General features: G+C 35.9%; 2 protein-coding genes across 7 annotated transcripts; both read left to right on the top strand.

Moving 5' to 3' along the window:
• The first annotated feature begins 1,455 nt into the window (after positions 1 to 1,455).
• Positions 1,456 to 17,699, top strand: LOC105680203 (cystinosin homolog). Of its 6 annotated transcripts, none has more exons than XM_012392690.3 (11): positions 1,456 to 1,988; positions 2,293 to 2,415; positions 12,069 to 12,120; positions 12,207 to 12,297; positions 12,718 to 12,903; positions 13,547 to 13,787; positions 13,865 to 13,984; positions 14,196 to 14,484; positions 14,572 to 14,674; positions 16,441 to 16,905; positions 17,179 to 17,699. In XM_012392690.3, exons 3-10 carry the CDS (start codon positions 12,081 to 12,083, stop codon positions 16,562 to 16,564), a joined length of 1,194 nt encoding a protein of 397 aa, XP_012248113.1. In that variant the 5' UTR covers positions 1,456 to 1,988; positions 2,293 to 2,415; positions 12,069 to 12,080; the 3' UTR covers positions 16,565 to 16,905; positions 17,179 to 17,699. The 6 variants fall into 6 exon arrangements, with proteins under 6 accessions (XP_012248113.1, XP_003494130.1, XP_012248111.1 ...); XM_003494082.4 differs by having other exon boundaries at positions 1,456 to 2,008; XM_012392687.3 differs by lacking the exons at positions 1,456 to 1,988; positions 2,293 to 2,415 and adding an exon at positions 11,274 to 11,502.
• On the top strand, positions 17,179 to 18,281 carry LOC100742118 (39S ribosomal protein L55, mitochondrial). The gene has a single exon (XM_012392693.3). The coding sequence runs from the start codon at positions 17,180 to 17,182 to the stop codon at positions 17,495 to 17,497; it is 318 nt and encodes a 105-aa protein (XP_012248116.1). The 5' UTR covers position 17,179; the 3' UTR covers positions 17,498 to 18,281.
• The last annotated feature ends 350 nt before the right edge of the window (positions 18,282 to 18,631 follow it).

Here is an 18,631-nt window from a genome sequence, read left to right as displayed (position 1 = left end):
CATCGCAATTCCGTATGTCGTCGATCGGCGAACGAGTAGCCGTACGATTACTAAGAAACAAAAGTTTCCGTCACCAATACGCACAATCATCATCACAGGGAAAATATTACATCAAAGGTTTAATCACGAAATTGTCTGATATGTTACGCCGTCATTGCAAATATTGCGAAAGCAGACCACTTCCTTTAGAAATAGACACTCGCCACTAGTATATGCTAGTAGGTACGAAACAGCACGAACTCGTTAATATTTCTCGCATACCTAGTCTACTGAAAGTTTCGACCAATATAATTTTAACAATTTCAAATGTTTCGTCGAGCAGAAGAAAATATACGCAGAGGAATCACGATCGAACCAATTACCCATAGAGTTTTTACGAAACCGTTAGTCTAAATATAGCCATTGTAATTCACAATCAATTAGAAGCTATTGGTCCCTCGATTCGCTGAGCTAGCCACAAATTATATGTATTATATATTATATATATTACACGCATATATATACGTACATATATATGTACATATTGATGAAAATAGATGTCCGATACAAGTCAATAACCTCCGGTGAACGGTCTAATATAATTTAGTAATATTGTAATATATTAATAGAGGGAGAGTGAGAAGGAGAAAGGGAGAGAGGGAGCAATCCATACTATTAACACCGCGCATTCATCAGCCTTAACATTACGTTCTTTTAATACATATTTTCCAGTATCAAACTTATCTGCCGCAACAATAATAATACATTTTTGTCGTAATATAAATTGTATGGTACACGCACGATATTGACCGTCGTTTTGCAATGCTGGCATTTTTTCAGTCAATTATGTTGTCAACTTTATTGGTTTCTTATCTTGTTTGCTTTAATACCTAGTCATTGTCAATTGTTGGAATCAATTTACTTTTAGAGGGATACTTTATCTTGTCTATCAAACGGAGAGTAAAAATTCAATCGAAGATCAGGGAATGTTAAAGACAAATTGATTTGTTTGCAAACATTTTAACGTTAATGGCTCGATTCGCGTAAATAACGCATCGTTTTTTTATCATTGATAGATTTATCATTAATCTCCTTCCAGATCCTTAATTCCTTGGCATTAAAACACCAGAAAAATATATATCCTACGTTGTTCAAAGATTATATCTATCGACGACGTTAGTTTAACGTGATTGGTTTATTGCACCATTCGAGACAGAATTCAGATTCGTAGATTATCCGATCGTAAGACAATTTCTACAAAATTCCGCTGAAATCAGATTCGCAGAAATTGGCGTTATGATCGAATAATCTATAGGATCTAACGCAGAAGAGACGGTAAAAGCACATTGGGAAAAGCCGAGATAGTCGAGACGGTCATGAAATTGAGCGTCGTATGGGAAAGGGACGGGTCGGGGAGGGAGGATTTTGTCGGGAGGGGAGAGGCTCGTACAACAGATTTATATGTACGTACGACAGGCTCGCGCTAGCCATTGCGAATCGCGTTCGCCAATGCGATAGTGTTCTCCTCTATCGTTCGACGATATCTCGGCCGGCCGAGGGAAAAGAGGAACGAGCCGTTCTCCTTTTACTTTCGATAGAATTTGCCCGAGACCTTGAACGAGCCAGCGATTTCGTCATAATTATACCTCGGGCTGGCTTATTTTTCGTCGTCGCTCCGACCGATAATATTTCGCCGTGATCGCGCATAGAAAACGTTCGAGTTTCTCTCGTTTCGGTAAAGAGAGAGAGAGAGGGAGAGAAAGTACCGATAGGAGAAGAAAATAGGCGATTCGACCTAGAGAAGAAGAGCCGATGTTTGGACCAAGTCGGAAAAAATATCGGGTGCGAACGAGGGACAGTTTCGTTGCAAGTTCAAGGCTGAAGCCCTGAGAAGTTTTGCGATCGGCAAACTGGAGTCATTGAATGCGGACAAACTGGGTGTCGAGAGTGCGTGCTCGCCTGGATGAAATTGCACCGAATGACTGGATGATTGGAAGAAACGTAGACGGGTGAGCGTCACGATAGACAGGTATACCGTCGTGCATTTGTTCAATTTTTCCTTCGATCATAGTCACGAATCAGTTGAAAGATTTGCATGAATTATATTAAGACGAGTAGCAAAGTAATTATTACGTCGAGGAACAAAATTCGAAAAATTAAATAAATCGACGATTCGAGATTGATCGATTAAATTGCATGGAAGTTAACGAAGCCACTATAAAAAGTATCGCAGACAAATTAAATCGTTTCCGTTCGTCGTCGGAAGAAACACGTCGGTCTCGACGAGTTTTAATGGAAAGCTTGTTCTTGCAGGTAGCTCGAAAGAGAGGAAAGAGGTTTTTAAAGCGCGGAGAAATTGGACGTTTCTGTATCGGATTCGCTTACTGCAGGCTTTAACTGTCACCTGATCTATCGCGGCCGGACGAAATTCGACAGGTGAGTGAGCGAAGCCGCGAAGCAATTTATCCGTAAATCGTGATCTAATAAAAACTGGACAAAACGTTGGAGAAATAAATTGACCGTTTAGCCAAGGATGCGGAATTTGAGTCGCCGTCCGATGAATAAATCAGTCACGAATTACCGAACAAGCATCGAATGGCACTTTATTCGTTCTATGTCTCTCTCTCTCTCTCTCTCTTTCTTTCTTTCTCTGTCTTGCAATCTGTTATAGACGATAGAACGAACGTGATATATTATTCCGAATGTAGGATAGAGATTAAACATCGGATGTTAAGCGTTAGCTGAAAATTTTGATTCTCATTCTACGTTAAAATTTATATATTATAATTTCTAGAAACGAGTGCCTGCCATAATATACGCTATTCCACCTTCATTTGATTAGACCTCTTCTACTCGCTGCAACTCGAGTTATGCTAAAACACTCCTAAAGTCTTACCCTTCAATTAATAAAGCGGTGAACATGGAAAGACTTTTAATACAGTTGAGTAAAGAAAAATAGGAAGGGAATGGTCGAGTTGCAAGAAGTTTTAGCAGTTATAAATACGATTCGTAAACTTGACATTATACATTATATACACGTACACCTTTCTTGTTTCGAAATTAAACTTTTTTAAGTTGCAAATCATGTTCGAAAGAAAGATCTCAAAAGTGCTCGAGAAGAAGAAATAACCGAGTTGTATTTTCTCCTTTCTCTTCTTTTTTCTTTCTCCTCTTTTTTTCTCTCTTTTTTTCGGGGGACTAAATCGATCGAATTGACAAAAATTCGCAATGAGCACGTCCACCACTTTCGTCGATTCTGTAACACAATATAATTCCCGTGAAACTGGCCGTGAAATCGAAATCGATTCGGTACTCGTCGGTTGGTGGAAACCGGGAAACGAGGCCGAATACAAAAGTCATTGACACGTTTCTATACACGCGATACGCTGCCAAACGCCGTTGACAGCTTTCGCAAGTAAAGTACTTTGCAAATCGTAACCGGGGACATGAATTTCTTGAAACTCCGTCGACATATTCTCGATTCGAAACGCCTTGTGTATATAACGGCACATGATCTATTATTAAACGTAGACGCTGTTGAGAGAAAAGAACAGACGATAATATCGAAGCGGTAAGAGATTGTCAGCAGATAAATTTATCGAATTAAGTGGAGTCAAAGGAAGAGATGTTTTCATCACCTATTATCACCTTATCGTTGTCTCTAAGAACGGCCGTTAACTATATAGCATTATGTATATATATCTGTAGATTTATATCGACGATGGATGTCAATGGATGGCAATTGTAATTTACGATGCTTCTTTTAAAATTGATCGTGAGAATTAGTCGATTTAGTCATTTAATTATACGTCCTAACTAAGCGGAATTTGAAATTTACGATCGCATATGAGCAGACATTCGTAAATGAATAACACCGTTTGCACGTGACACGCCTAAAAATCGTCGTTCCGCCAATCGATAGCAACGTTGTTTGTAATCGAAGCGAGACGAGATAACGAGTTACAAAAACCGCATATGAAAAGAGCTATTACGACTCCTACGATTGTTTGAGTTTTGCGAGAAACGCCGCTAAGTGTAGAAAATTGTTCTTATTTGAAGCAACAAGGTCGCAGGAAATAGTGCAGCGCCGTAATGGATAAGAACGTATCATTGTCGAATAAGGAGTAGAAATATCTAGAATACAGTCGAGTGGAAGAACGATGAAAAATGCGGCTTTTTAAATTTCGTCGAGCCGATCGGTGGTCGACGTCTTAATTTTTCAATATCAGAATGACATGGCGTACAAGTTGACAGAGTGATTCACGCGAAACGATAAATCATTTAACTCCAGAAAAGGGTCAATTAATGGCGACGTAGCGGGTTGTATACAACAAAGCGTTCAAGATTAATTATCGCTAAAGAATCTCACGATAATTAGCGGCTGTTACTTTGCCCCTATAATTCATTATCTTTTCTGAAATTCCTAGAGACTTATAAAGGATCAAATTCGAACAGTCCATTGATCAAGAAGATATATATACAAACTTATAATACCATAGAAAAATTTGTCGTTAATCTTCCTGAGTTATCTCTAAGGCAATTTTATCGATCTCGCTGTAACGATATATTAAACTTAACTGTAGGATAAAAGCAATAGACTATAAGGATATAGATTAGATTTCCAGTGATTCGCGTAATTAATCGACTAGTATTTTAATTATAATTTCTTTTAACTTTCGTAACAACGGTAATTTATTGGGAAAGAGGAATGATTGATATCGATCGATCGTCGCCGAATTAAAAGGAATGTTAGTGCTATTCGAAAAATGATTAAATCAATTTCAGCGGAACTACGCTGTTGAAGCTCGCGTTATCAGGATAATTTTATTCCATCTGGAGAGCTGCGAAATTACGATTCGCTCCGTTGAGGGGATAAAAAAAAAAAACGGAATTAATACGACATTTTAATTCCAGAAATAATGTACCTATTCCAGGAATCTTTTTCAAGCATTATAATGCGTGATATTAATGCGGTGCATATTTCTTTCATCGTTTTTATTTTTATTTATCGACCGAATGACCAACGATGAATTAACATTTATCAAGCTCTTCACGTTGACAGAATGGACGAAGAAAATAATTGGAAATTTATTTTCGAACGCGCGCGTATTTATTGGATACTCGAAATAATTTGTTTACTGACAATGAGTGATAAAGCAATACGTTCGCGTTATGATTTATAGATGAACATAATTCATTTTCATTATCTGTAATGTGTTTCCACACGTACGCTTTTATATTCTATCGTTAGTCATAATTCGTTCCGTCATGTCGGTTAAAAACTTTGTCGAGGCACCTCTGTTTTTATTTCTTCTTCCCGCTGTGTCCAAAGATCTTCCGTACCGAATTTTCATCTGCCGTTGAGAGAAATAATTATAAACGCGCGGATGGAAGCAACCGTATAATCAGGCAGACTCACGAGCTCAACAACGTTTCGCTTTTTTTTTTTTTTTTTTACAACGGAATTAAAAATGCAACACGCGAGCAACGTATCACGCTTCAATTAAGGTAGACGCGTCTCAAACTGGTCACTGCTTCGAAAAGTATCTCCGCGGAGAAGCGAGCTATTTCAAAATAATAAATATATTCCTTTTTCGCAAATGTTTCGCGTGTTCACGTACTCTCAAAGGTATTTTCATTCGTCTGTCCCTCTCGAACGTTTCGCTTTTTTTTTTTTTTTTTTTACAACGGAATTAAAAATGCAACACGCGAGCAACGTATCACGCTTCAATTAAGGTAGACGCGTCTCAAACTGGTCACTGCTTCGAAAAGTATCTCCGCGGAGAAGCGAGCTATTTCAAAATAATAAATATATTCCTTTTTCGCAAATGTTTCGCGTGTTCACGTACTCTCAAAGGTATTTTCATTCGTCTGTCCCTCTCGCGTAATCGATTTAAAAAATCATTGCCTTTGGCATCGCGTTTAAACATTTATAAAACACGTAACGTAACATAAATGGTTCGTACCTAGCAACGACACCAAGTCACACAAATCTAGGATATGTTCATCGGTGCAATTTATTCGCAGAATAATTACGTTCATTATGAATATGTAACCGTTACGATGTCTTTCGATCATGGTAGAAAATAGCCAAGTATTTGGATCAAACGAAAGGGAACGCTGAAACATCAAGGCGGTCGATCGATCGATCGACTTATCGACCTCCTTAATTATTACTAGCGAGGAAAGCTATCTTGTTGTACGACTGTTTGAAACATTTCAACTGCAAGATCATATCGTAACGAGCTTGTCTTTCGTATCGCAAACCAGGTTAAATATTAAACAAGCTTTTACTCGATCGTGTCTTAGATAAAATGATAAAATCGAAAGAAGAAAAAGCTTCGATAGTATCTTCCATACTCTAATCATAACGAGTAATAATTAGTTTTACGTTTCTACCGCGGCATGTATCATCGATATTCGTAACATACTTTGCCCTAGATCGTTTTATCAGTTTATATATTTATTATTAAATTATAGTTATTCAATGATAAATTATGTGTCTTACGACTCGCCAAGATAATCGCATTGCTAATGCGCACGGTCCTGTAAATTTATTATAAAAAATTGTACTTCTTTTTCGTACGTTAGGTTACTTACTTCAGCCGCAGCGATCTGGCATTCTCTTTTACCGATGATACCATTATGAACCAGCGGAGATAATATCGTTGAGCGGTAAGATGTACCACGATGAAAGGAATATCTGAAATGAAAAACGCTCGTTAAGGAATTACGTTGGGAAAGTTTCTTTGAAACGCTTTCTCCGGAATTAACAAAATCAGATATAAATCTCAGGACAGGAAGTTCGGAACTCGTTCGAGATGCTGACAGCACGGCGAACGATCGTAATAACGAAGAATAAATTTCCTCGCCGTCCGAACTTTCTTCGTCCGAGCGAGTAATTAAGTTTTCGAGCAGGCGGCCTGTCGACCACTGTCACCGCCAACAGTTCCAAAAACCCATTTTCGTTTCGCCGTCGAACGAAATTTTTCGAGTGTATATGGGAAAGAACGGAGAAAAGGAGAAAGAGGAGGAGGAGATTTTTTCGAGGTAGCGTTCGAGTGTATCGCGGGTAATATTCTTTAAAACTAGGCCGACACGGGTCGTCCGTTGTTTTGTTCTTTCTTCTTGTTTTCGATCGTAGCTCGTAAAATCGGATCTCGGAAAAGGTCAAAAGCAGACCGCGTTCCGAGCATTAATATTCGATAGGAATGGAATCCGCAGACCGAGCCAAACTGCCGCCACGAGCTTGTAAATTTACATTGGAAATCGGCTGGAACGCCTGAAACACTCGGAGAAAGAAGTTTTCCTTGGATACGAACCGACGTGCCGAAGCAATGGGTTCGGGCGACATTAGGAATACAAGTTTCGGTTTACCCGGGCAAATTACACGATCGAAGAACGATCGTCCGATGGAATCGGTCAACCTTCTCTGCTATCTGTTTCTACTTTCGCGTAACGCTTTATCCAGCGATATCTCTAGAAGTGTCGCTATCAGATCCCTACCAGTTCTCTGTACCGAGTCGATCGTTAATTAGAATACGTTAACCCGGCGGAACGGTGGAATAAAATCTTTTATCTCGCGTACGTTATTACTTGCGATTTCGCGTTATCAAAACCGTCCAGAGAAATGCGATTCCACAGCAATGGAGTACGCGGAGCTACATTAATATTCTATAAGGATCGGGTTCGTGAAATAGGCGAGACCAGCGCAACGAAGCTGGTGAATTTACATTGGTGAACGGTACGATATAAAGAAAGAGCAAGGCTGAAAAGCCAGGGAATATATCAAGTGACGAGAAGGAAGATACAATGTGTTCAAAACACGAAGTTAACGTTTGTGGGATATTGACAGAAGCGAAGCGGAAATTTGATCTACGAACTTGGAGTTGAACCGAATTGATCGAATCATTCGGTTCGAAATAGACATAATATACGTATTAGAGAAATATATACGTTCGTGCGTTCCGCCCCAGCGGATTATGCAACGTTCTGATTAATTTAAATTAAAAATGTGAAATGAAATGTGATAACGCTGTGCCGAACAAATAAGACGCTTTAAAATATTAAGATAAGGACAGCAGCACGCAGCAGACATGAAAATCGCGTGAAATACTATGGAAAAACAGCGATATATTGCCATAAAATCTTGCCGCGAGATCGTTATTTCCGTTATATTTTTAAATTTTCTGTATGAAATTCATGGCGATTGTCGTTCTTGGTGCACGAAACGTGTGACCTGCATCTGGTATCGGTACACGCGCGTTTCACACTGTAAAGTCTAATTTCATCCTGCGCAACAAAATCGTTGCAGTGACGCTCGATAACTTTGAAATTGCAAACGCAACAAATCGGTCCCATAACTCGACGTTTTGCCGATCTTACGCAACGGTATTTCTATTTGAAGTTAACATTCTCTAAACGTTATCTGTATTTTCGTGTATTTTTCGCTTAAACCACCAGTAAGCTTTCTACGATTACGATACTCTGCTTTCCCTGTCTCGTTTTCTTTTCATTAGTGCGGTTGCTAGATTTCGTGAAACGAAGCTCGTTCCGCGAATGTTTCTTCACATCCCAATTAACCAGGGACGTGGCTTCAACGTGCATTTGACTGCGTGCGATTAAGTAATTGCCGGCGATAAGAAATTAACATGGAACGAGCATTACGTTACCCGATCCAGCCGGCAAAGTTAATCTTTAATTTATGCTAACCGTTATTACCTGGCGGACTAGCCTTTAATACTGCACACGCAAAACTGTTCGCGAAATTGTTTCCAGGATGAAAGGATAATGCAACTGCTGGCCGAAAGATAACGCGACCGTATGCGATGGCAAAAAATATCTAACGAAAAGGTTAAAAAAAGGGGCCAACGGATGCAAACGCGTACATTCCGGATAAGAAAACATCGTAGGGTCGATAAATAGAAAACTTGACGAGGCAATACATAACAATCGTCAATACGTAATGTATCTTTCATTCGTCTTCCACTTTTTTCGGAATATTACGCTGTTTACGTAATACGTAGATAAGTTCCAATCCTTTTATCAATTACTTGGATATAATATAACATACTTAATTACTTGCTTATTAACATCTTGCTCGTTGATCTATATTAATAAATGAAGAGCATCTGTCTGTCTATCTAGCCGACTCTGTCGCTTCTATCGTTTCGATAAAATTCTTCTGTCGGATGTATTTCGTGCCTTCGAAACAGCGATGTTTCCACGATGTCAATGGAACTTCGTCAACGCTCGACCCATTCAAGTGTATTAAGTTTATCAAGCAGCAAATAACTAGAATATCGGGGAGTGCGTATAGATAAGAACAGATAGAATTCAAAACTATACGAAAGATCGTTTCGCGATAATTAACATGATTTTACGAGCCGATTCGAACGTTCTTATCGCGATACGTCGAACGTACATCGAATTATCCGATCTTGTTGTGATAGCAAATGTTGAAAACGAAAAGACAATAAGAAACAGGAGTAGAATTCCAAGCGTATTTATAAAAGATATAGAAATTCTTGAATTTTGAAGGTCGTTCGAACAACAGGATGTTTTAACATATACTGCAGATCGTAGACGATAAGTAAACGTTTATTCGCTTATCCGAAATCGATCGGCGGACGGTGCTCGCAGATTTCCGTGGACCATTTCGTCGAAGAAAACATTTTCAAACGCTTTGGAAATTTCCAGGATACGCCGACAGGCACTCCCGAATCTTGAAATCTGAAGAAAAGAACGAGGAAAGGAATATTTCCTGAGAAATTCCATGCGGACGATTCGATGGAATAATTTCGGAGGTATATCGACGAACGTCCGGCCAGGAACAATCTTGTTTATCCATATCGAAGACGAATTGAAATTGATAAAAAGGAAAGGAACGAAAGGGAGGGGGAGGACTATCTTCGAGGATTAGGTCCGTTCGACTCGGCCAGCTATGATGCAAAGGAAAATATTGACGGCGAAGTAGCCTGTATACGTCAACAAAAGCGGCAGCAGACTGCCGATCGACTTTCAGAGCTGTTTCCGTGTAAGCTTCGCGAAGGCCCCTTTGGGACACGGAGTGCACTCGAACGTCGATCTCTCTTTCGATTTATTCTATCTGAAAATGTGTAGAGAGAGTATACACACGCCCACCCAACTCTGCCTCCGCCTCTCCCTCTGCTTACGAGTACCGTTCACTCACGAACTACTTGTCGGAACAGAATTTTCCGAATTGCCGAATGCAGAGTATTAACGTAACGTTATCGCGGAAAATCGGCTGCTTTCTGATTCTCGCTGAATCTTGCTTGAACGTGCTTAAACGCGCGACTTTTTCCGTTCCAGTGGAACCATTGGTTTCATTTAACGGCTACGATTTCATTAACAGCGACAAGTTCTTCACCCCGAGAAATAATTTTTGCTCAAAGATTAAACTTCGTTCCGAAATAACATTGGTAACAGAGATATTTCCTCGAATATTTTAAACAAAGTGGCGTTAAAAATAATTGTCGATTAAGCTGTAAGGGAAAGATACGCGTTCAAGAACGAATAAAAAAGAAATTGCAAATCAAGAAAAATTTGAACGAGAATAATTTCTACTCTCACAAATGCGTAGCAATGGAATAATATGGCTCTGTGAAACGATTAATTGTACAAGGTTAACTAAAAAGGAAGGGAAATAATATGGGTGGCTATAATATTGGAGCATTTTATAGCAGCGAAGAGAAATAATGAAAAAAATAGATGGTCCATTATCTCCGAATAGGTCCATAATTCGCCTAGAAAAAGGATGGTGCCAGTCTACCGAGAGCATTACGAAAATGAACAGCAGGAAAAAGAATGTAATGCGATGAAATGCAAAAAAAAACCGCGGCATAATGAAACATCGCGTATCAAAACGATAACTATCACGTTATGGAACTCGTTAATGACATCGCCTCGCAATTTACATGCAAATATCTCGATACGAGGCTGAGAAACCTCTTTTACTCTTCTACCTGAATATGTAATTTCGCGAAAAATTTACATCGGATTAATTTCAAAACTTTCGAAAGACATCGTCAGATTCAAATAAATCAATTCTAAGGTTTTATCTTAAACGAAGTCGGTCCTCGTCGATATACATAAAATACAATTTCCTACTTCATTTATACGTAATTGTCGTAATGCAAAATTTTACAAGTACGACAAATTTTCCTTGAACGCGAGGTTTCGTTACGTCCCAGCCTCGAACTCATCTCATGCCAGCGCGTTTTGTTGCATCGTTGCATGACATAAACAGAGAATGCATGCTATCCAGGGGCCAGGAGTTTCCATTTACGTTTACTCAGAACTGGTTCAAAGGTGTACAGTGGTGTACAGGCTCGATCGATTTTTCGGTTGAGTCGCCGTGAAATATTCGGCGATGTCAAGTTTCTCTAGTCAAACGATATGCTCGCCCAAACCCGGACGGAATGCTGAAAATCTCTAGAACGGCAGGTCTTATCGCCTTTAACGCCTCGTGGCATGTTTCATCGAGGTCGTCGCGCTTCCGAGGTTAAGTTCGACCGATACTCTCTGTGTCTTTCCATAGGAACCGAGCTTTCGTACTCATAATGTCTGTACAAGCGAACGTATCGTTCGAAATCGCGTTAACATGGCAATCGATTTTTCTAAATAATTGTTAAATCAACGGTATCCGATGTTCGATCGAAAATATACGGAACGTTATCATATTCTGGCTACCGTGAATAACAACCGGAGGATTGGTACAGATTATCCGATCGTATCAGTAGCATGCATCCGACAAAGTGCCCGGCACTTTCTATGACTTCCTTGTTTCTTCCGAGTATTAAGCGGTCAAAGCCTTCAGAAGTTAAAAAATTCTCTTCTCGATTAGACGTATAGAGTAGAATCTCGTTTAGTCAGTCTTGTTAGAAGCGAGTTAGAACTGTTGTATTAATCAAGCTAGTTGTTCCATAATTGCTGGTTGCTTTGTATAATTGTCTTACAATCAGTACAGTGATATCGATACAGTTAATCAATACAGTTAAATACAGTGTTATGCAAAATCTAAGGTTCAAGAAAAGTTTGGAATTAAAGGTCTGTTTGATCTATTTCAGAAGCCACAAAAGATGGCCTTTGTGTGGTATATAGGGATTATCACAATTCTAGGTATGGAACAATTTATAAATTATATTACATAGGATAATCTTAACTGCATTTTTTTGTCTTATATTAAATAACGATTAATACCTCAGTTGCAGATAAAGCATGGGCAGATTTTAAGGTATCAAATCAAGATTTAATAGTTCACGTAGATAGTCAAGAATCATTTGAGTTGTACCTGACGTAAGTATCTTTGACATAAAAAAAATAAAAATAAGATTATCTAAAAGAAACAAGTACAACATGATTATTGAATGAGATACAAAAAGTTCATTGTCGACTATGTGATGTATACCATTTACTTATATTGCTTTAACGTCTAATTACTAACGATAAGTATGATATTCTCATTACTTCAGTTCCATAGCATATTTTCTAAAATATCATTCAAATTGATTGTTATGTTGCATTACTGTTTGGAAATGTTTCTTATATAAAGCAGTAATATCGATAATATATCAATAGTATATAAAATATAGTTAGAACAAATTGGGATAAAACTTTCCTATGTTTCTGAGTAACTATAAATTAGCTATATTGTTATATAATTAAAGAATATAAAACATAAAGTAATGTTGATAATTATTTAATTTTCTCATACAGGAAAAGCTTATCTGAAGATGTATCAGTGACGATAGAAGTGCAACATCCAGATTTAGTTTCTGTTAACACATCCAGTATCTATATTACTAAAAACGATACAAAGAAGAAATGGGATATTCTTATAAATGGTCGCAGTGCAGGACACTCGATTATTAGTCTTAATGTCACGCCTAACAATGTTACAGAGTAAGTATATTTTTCATATAATGAATAAGTACCTTTAAAATCAAAATCCAAAGTATACTATTTGTTTCTCTTTAATTTGCAAATAAACATTTAAATTAACAAATAAGGAACACATTGATCCACAAAAAATAAAGATACGATAGATTAGAACAAATTGACTTTGTCGCTATCGAGTACTGTTGCGTTGTGGTGAAAGGTAACTTTACTTACTTTAAGGTAACTTTACTTTAAGTCTTTACTTTTATAATAAACTTGCAAAAGATTTTGATCTACATTACATACGTTAGTATTTAGTGGTTTGTACAGATAACCTCCTGACCTATACTTGTCATCGGTTCCCCTACTGAAAGTTCAATCAGTCTGTGTTCATCTGTTCTAACTAGAACATGATAGTGTAATTGCTCTTACCATTTTCTTTTATCATTATTGCATTTTGATATTCGTATTGCAAAGTTTGTATTCCATTAATTGAAATTAAAAATTGTCACCAAAGAATAATGACACTTTTTAGAGTGATTTTAATACCTCAAGACCAATTAAACAAAATTGATTTAAAGTAAGAAAAGAATTACAAAATTGTTAAATGCTATGTTACAGAATCTTGTGTTTTTATTATAGCGACTAATATTTTGTATTTTTACAGTTACTCCCAAGCATTTGTTAGAGTGACTATTGAAAAATCAGATACACTTTACCACATAAGTACCGTAGTAGGATGGATATACTTTCTAGCATGGAGTGTAAGCTTCTATCCACAGATATACAGTAATTACAAACGCAAAAGTGTCGTAGGATTAAATTTCGATTATTTGTCATTGAATTTGGTCGGCTTTATTCTGTATGCACTGTTCAACTGTGGCTTGTATTGGATACCAGAAGTTGAGGTAAATTAAATGGCGCAATAAATGCAATTGGTATAGTATTTTTTAACCATAGCTTTACTTAATGTCACGCTTTTCAGCTGGAGTATTTTAGAAGATATCCAAAAGGTTTAAACCCTGTACAAGTGAATGATATTTTCTTCGCTTTGCACGCAACATTTGCGACTGTGATAACTATTATTCAGTGCTTTATATATGAGGTAATTAATTAAAATTTATCAGGTCTGTAAGTATGAAACCGAAATCTGTGGGGAAAATGTATAGCTAGCGATGGGCAATACTTTTCATACAATAAGCGTGTATTTTTTATACAAAAATTCCGGTTTCATATTTACATGTCTGGTACTGCAGATAAACATATTACAATTCTGTAAATGTTTTTAAATATTAATGAAGACCTTGTCTTTCTAGGCAGGAAATCAAAGAGTATCTACCACAGCACGTATTATTCACGGAATATTTGTAGTCTTTATTTTAATTTCTATGATATTAGCTATAGTGACAACGATAAACTGGCTTGACTTTCTGTATTATTGTAGTTATGTTAAATTGAGTATAACATTAATTAAATACGTTCCACAAGCATTTTATAACTACAAAAGAAAATCCACCGTTGGTTGGAGTATTGGCAATATATTTTTAGACTTTACGGGTGGTATGTTGTCAATGCTACAGATGATACTTAATGCATACAATTATGGTAACGTATATCAAATAAATGTAAAACTTCAAACTATTACCAATTCTGTTTTAATGGCAAGTAACTAATGATAGCTCTTTCTTCTAGATGATTGGGAAAGTATTTTCGGAGATCCCACGAAATTTGGTTTGGGATTTTTCTCAGTTGCATTTGATATATTTTTCATTATACAACACTATGTACTATACAGGTACGTATATCTCTATCTTTACTTTTTCATTGTCATAAACCATTTAACTAACAACCATTTAAATAATAAAAATAATTATATTTCTTAAAAAGCTGCTAATACGCAGACATGAAAAACGTACTACAAGCTGCATGTTGTTTGTACTAACGCACTATCGAGATATTAGCAGAAATTCTATGTATCACTTTGCATTGGAAGTAAATAGTCTTTGCACGTTTGAAAAGATGAATAACTTGCATGTCTTATAAGTTCTACTTACTTAATTCCTTATATTTAATTATTTCATAACAAAAATTAATATCGATTACTATTCATAAATGAGCCAAAAACTCAACACGATGTAGAAGCTAATATATAAATATGCATATCTGCTATGTGTAAAATTTGATAAAAAATTTCATAAGCACTACTTATTATCTGCTTAAATCAGTTCAATTCTTCTAAGTATGTGTACACGCTTTCGCTAGTACGAATCGTAGATATGAGGCAGCAAAAAAATTTGTTTACAGATTTATCCGTGAACAGATGATTGACCTCAAAAACAGAATATAAGTACCTATCATCATCAATTTTGTTTTAAAATCATCTCACAACCATGCATTTTTCCCTTCCAAGTTGCACGAGCTTGCAAAATCATAAATTCTTACAGAGTAGGTAGCCAGAATGCAAGAAGTAACGAAATACTGCATAAACAAGAGAATTCATATGACGAAGACTCGGAGGCACTTCTGAAAGATATGTGTTGTTGTGGTTTCCGAAGTCAGAAGTAGAAATATGATAGGGAAAGAAGTTGTACAGAATTTCATTTCAGTCGCGAAATGGAAATTCAGCGTTCAGTATTTAAAACGTTTTCACACATATCGCTATTGTATACGTTAGTTATACAAAATTTATCCAGTGAAAAATTTGAAGTGTATTTGTTGTAAATAAGATTATTTTGATATATTTTTAAATATTTTAACGAATCTCGGTTGTTAATTGTGTATAAATAAAAGAGGAAAAAGCTTGATTATAACAATTTTAACCACATTGATATGTCAAACAATATTGCAGATATCAAATGATATTGGTAGTGTATGAAAATAAAAGTTACAAAAAAGTAAAATTTTCATAAATTATTGAGAACTGTAATTGTTCATGATTTTATATTTATATGTTCACCTTGAAATTACAATAAATATTATCTGCATGACTTTGTACACTTTGATCAAATGATAAACATGAATATTTTAAAATTTTGCTACATTTCAAAATTAAGCATTTTAAATTACAGTTTGTCATATAGTGCTGCGGTTTTTAGGCATGCGGCATGATATTAGAACTACCTTTATATCAAAGGTATATTATAATAAAGTGATTGTGTATTGTCTAATTATTAGAACTTGCAACAGTTTTAATAATTTCTGTGTTTTCCTACTATATCGATCTTCATCAAACTCCTACAAAGTAAAGCAATAAAATCCCTTTCAAATTTTGAAATCACAGAAAGATTTAAATAAATGATGTGTGCCCACTTTGAGTAAATCAGTTTGCATGTGTGTATTTGTGAGCGCAATTCTATGTATGTGTACGTGTGTTGTGTTGTATCTTTACTAACAGAACTAATTAAACTAACATCTTATAACGAGTGAGGACTAATTATATATTACTGAAGAAAACGTGTGCCATATAAAAATAGGATCACTCACTACACACAACCGCACTCTTTATATTTATCCTTTTATCATAAAGAAGAACTATATATACATGTCGATTACTTTCCACAGGGATCATAAAGAATATGTTAGAATACCTGGTAACAATTACGAAAATTCGGAAGAAAATCCACTAATCTGTGATTCAAATAGCAAAAGCGACGCTGACATTGCTACCGATCCCATGACGACATGATCCTATCTATTTGCATACGTTATTTAAAATTTTATTCTTACCAAGCAATGTGCAGTATATCCATCGATGAAAATTACGAAGCCATGCAATTATACAACAAAATGTATACACGTGTGTAATATCACTCGCGAAATCAAATAATTCACTTGTTTTTATAACGAAATATATCCTACCGAAATAAGTCACGTTGAAACCGCCAAGGCTTTACAATTTAAAAACTATCGATATTTCAATTCGATTCGATAAGTCGTAGCCATCTACTGGTCGGATTGTGCACTAATCGTGTAACAGTACGTGTTGTACACATATTTTCGGAGTAGTAGCGTTTATTCAGAAAAGAGGTAAGTTTAATTTACTTTCAGTTTGATTATAAAAAGATCACAAAAATATTTCATGTTCAAATAACAGGTAAACAATATAATAAATGGTAGTGGAATTATGATTCGTAAATAGATCTTAACTTTAATGACTAATATAACCTCTTTGCGTAGATATTGATATGTGTAATTTTCCATTATAATTTTATCGGTTGCTAATGACAAAATAAAATTACTGTTTCTGTTACTAAGTTACTGTTTTTCATTGATTTTTGTAAATATATATTCATATTTCAGAATGAATATATCCTCCCTTTTACGACCAGCACAATCTGCATTATCCTTACATAGGAAATTGAATTGTTGGACAGCAGCGATAACAAAGAAGCATAGAAAATTTTATTTAAATACTTTTCCTGTGCATCTTGTTTTACCAGATGGCAGTAGTATTAATATCGAATACGACGAACCAAGGAGGATAATTAATCTTCCTCTCAACATTGAGACTCTCACCGAAGAAGAGAAACGAATTAGATTGGAGAGTCGTAGGACCATAACTAAAGCAAAAATAGTAGAAGAATACCAAGATGATTTTGACGAAACTCAATTCTATTAAATAATTTACCCAACTGTATCATTTTTTTAAATATTGCACATGGAATTCACGTTACAGTTTTATATTATAATCGTTTAGCTTTTTGCAAGTTTATTTTTGATTATAAATAGATCTAGTACAGTAAATCTCAAAGCATATAAATGATCTGTACTATAAAAACACATCATGTACATATTAAATATAATTTAATAAAATAATAACTGTATTTAGATGTAAGTATATATGTCTTCCTATTATAAATATTACAATATTTACAGAAATGTAATAGTAATGTGTTTTAATGCACTAAATATAGCAGAATAATTGTCAAAAGGTATTGACACTGTAGTCGATATAATAACAATAAAATTATTCGTTATAATTTTGTAAAATGATCTTTTTTCAGGTATGCAAAAGCTATCAATCATGAACGTCGTATGTACATCGCAATTACCAATGAAAAAGTGAAAGTAAACGATTATAGTATTCTTTGCATCCAATAAGTGTCTCGCAAACGGATGTTTTCTCTGCATATATTACATGATAGAAGGGATGTAATATATCGATCAAAAAATTACTCTAGTGCCCAAAGCTACCCTTCTGTCCAGAGTCGTGTCGCGTAAGACGGTTGCATTGATTATTCGTTTCGATTTTTTCTTTCCTTTCTATCTCCCTAGTGAACTTTCTCTGGCTACCGCGTCTGAATACACACGTCTGCTTTCATTGGTCTTTGCGTTAATCATGAGTAACTGTCGAAAAAGGTCGTGAACGAACTTTCAACGAAACAAGAAAGAAAAAATGAAAGATGAAAGTAACAGATTGTTTAAAGATATCAATTTTTATGAATTTAAGTTAGGAAAGAAATGAAAAGAGCCAAGATTACTTAGTTTTTATCCTATTTTACTCCAATTTATTTTCGATGAATCGAAAATAGTTTAATAGTTTGTACAGATATAGAGGTGAAAAAATTTGGTCGATATGTATATGTAAAAAGAAACATAAAATGTTCGAAAATACGCAGGTGTATGTTAAACATCAAACAGAAATCTCGAAGATGTAACGGAAGTGATAAGAGGAAAAGACAACTTTGCGCCGATTGCATTGATCGATCCTAGTTAGCGATTGTTCGCGAAAGCGAGTCACAATCCTTTCTAT

Source organism: Bombus impatiens, unplaced genomic scaffold (assembly GCF_000188095.3).
Source record: "Bombus impatiens unplaced genomic scaffold, BIMP_2.2 scf_1506, whole genome shotgun sequence".
Classification (NCBI taxonomy): Eukaryota; Metazoa; Arthropoda; class Insecta; order Hymenoptera; family Apidae; genus Bombus; species Bombus impatiens.
Note: the sequence above shows the minus strand (reverse complement) of the source record. Positions and strands in the feature narration are given on the sequence as shown.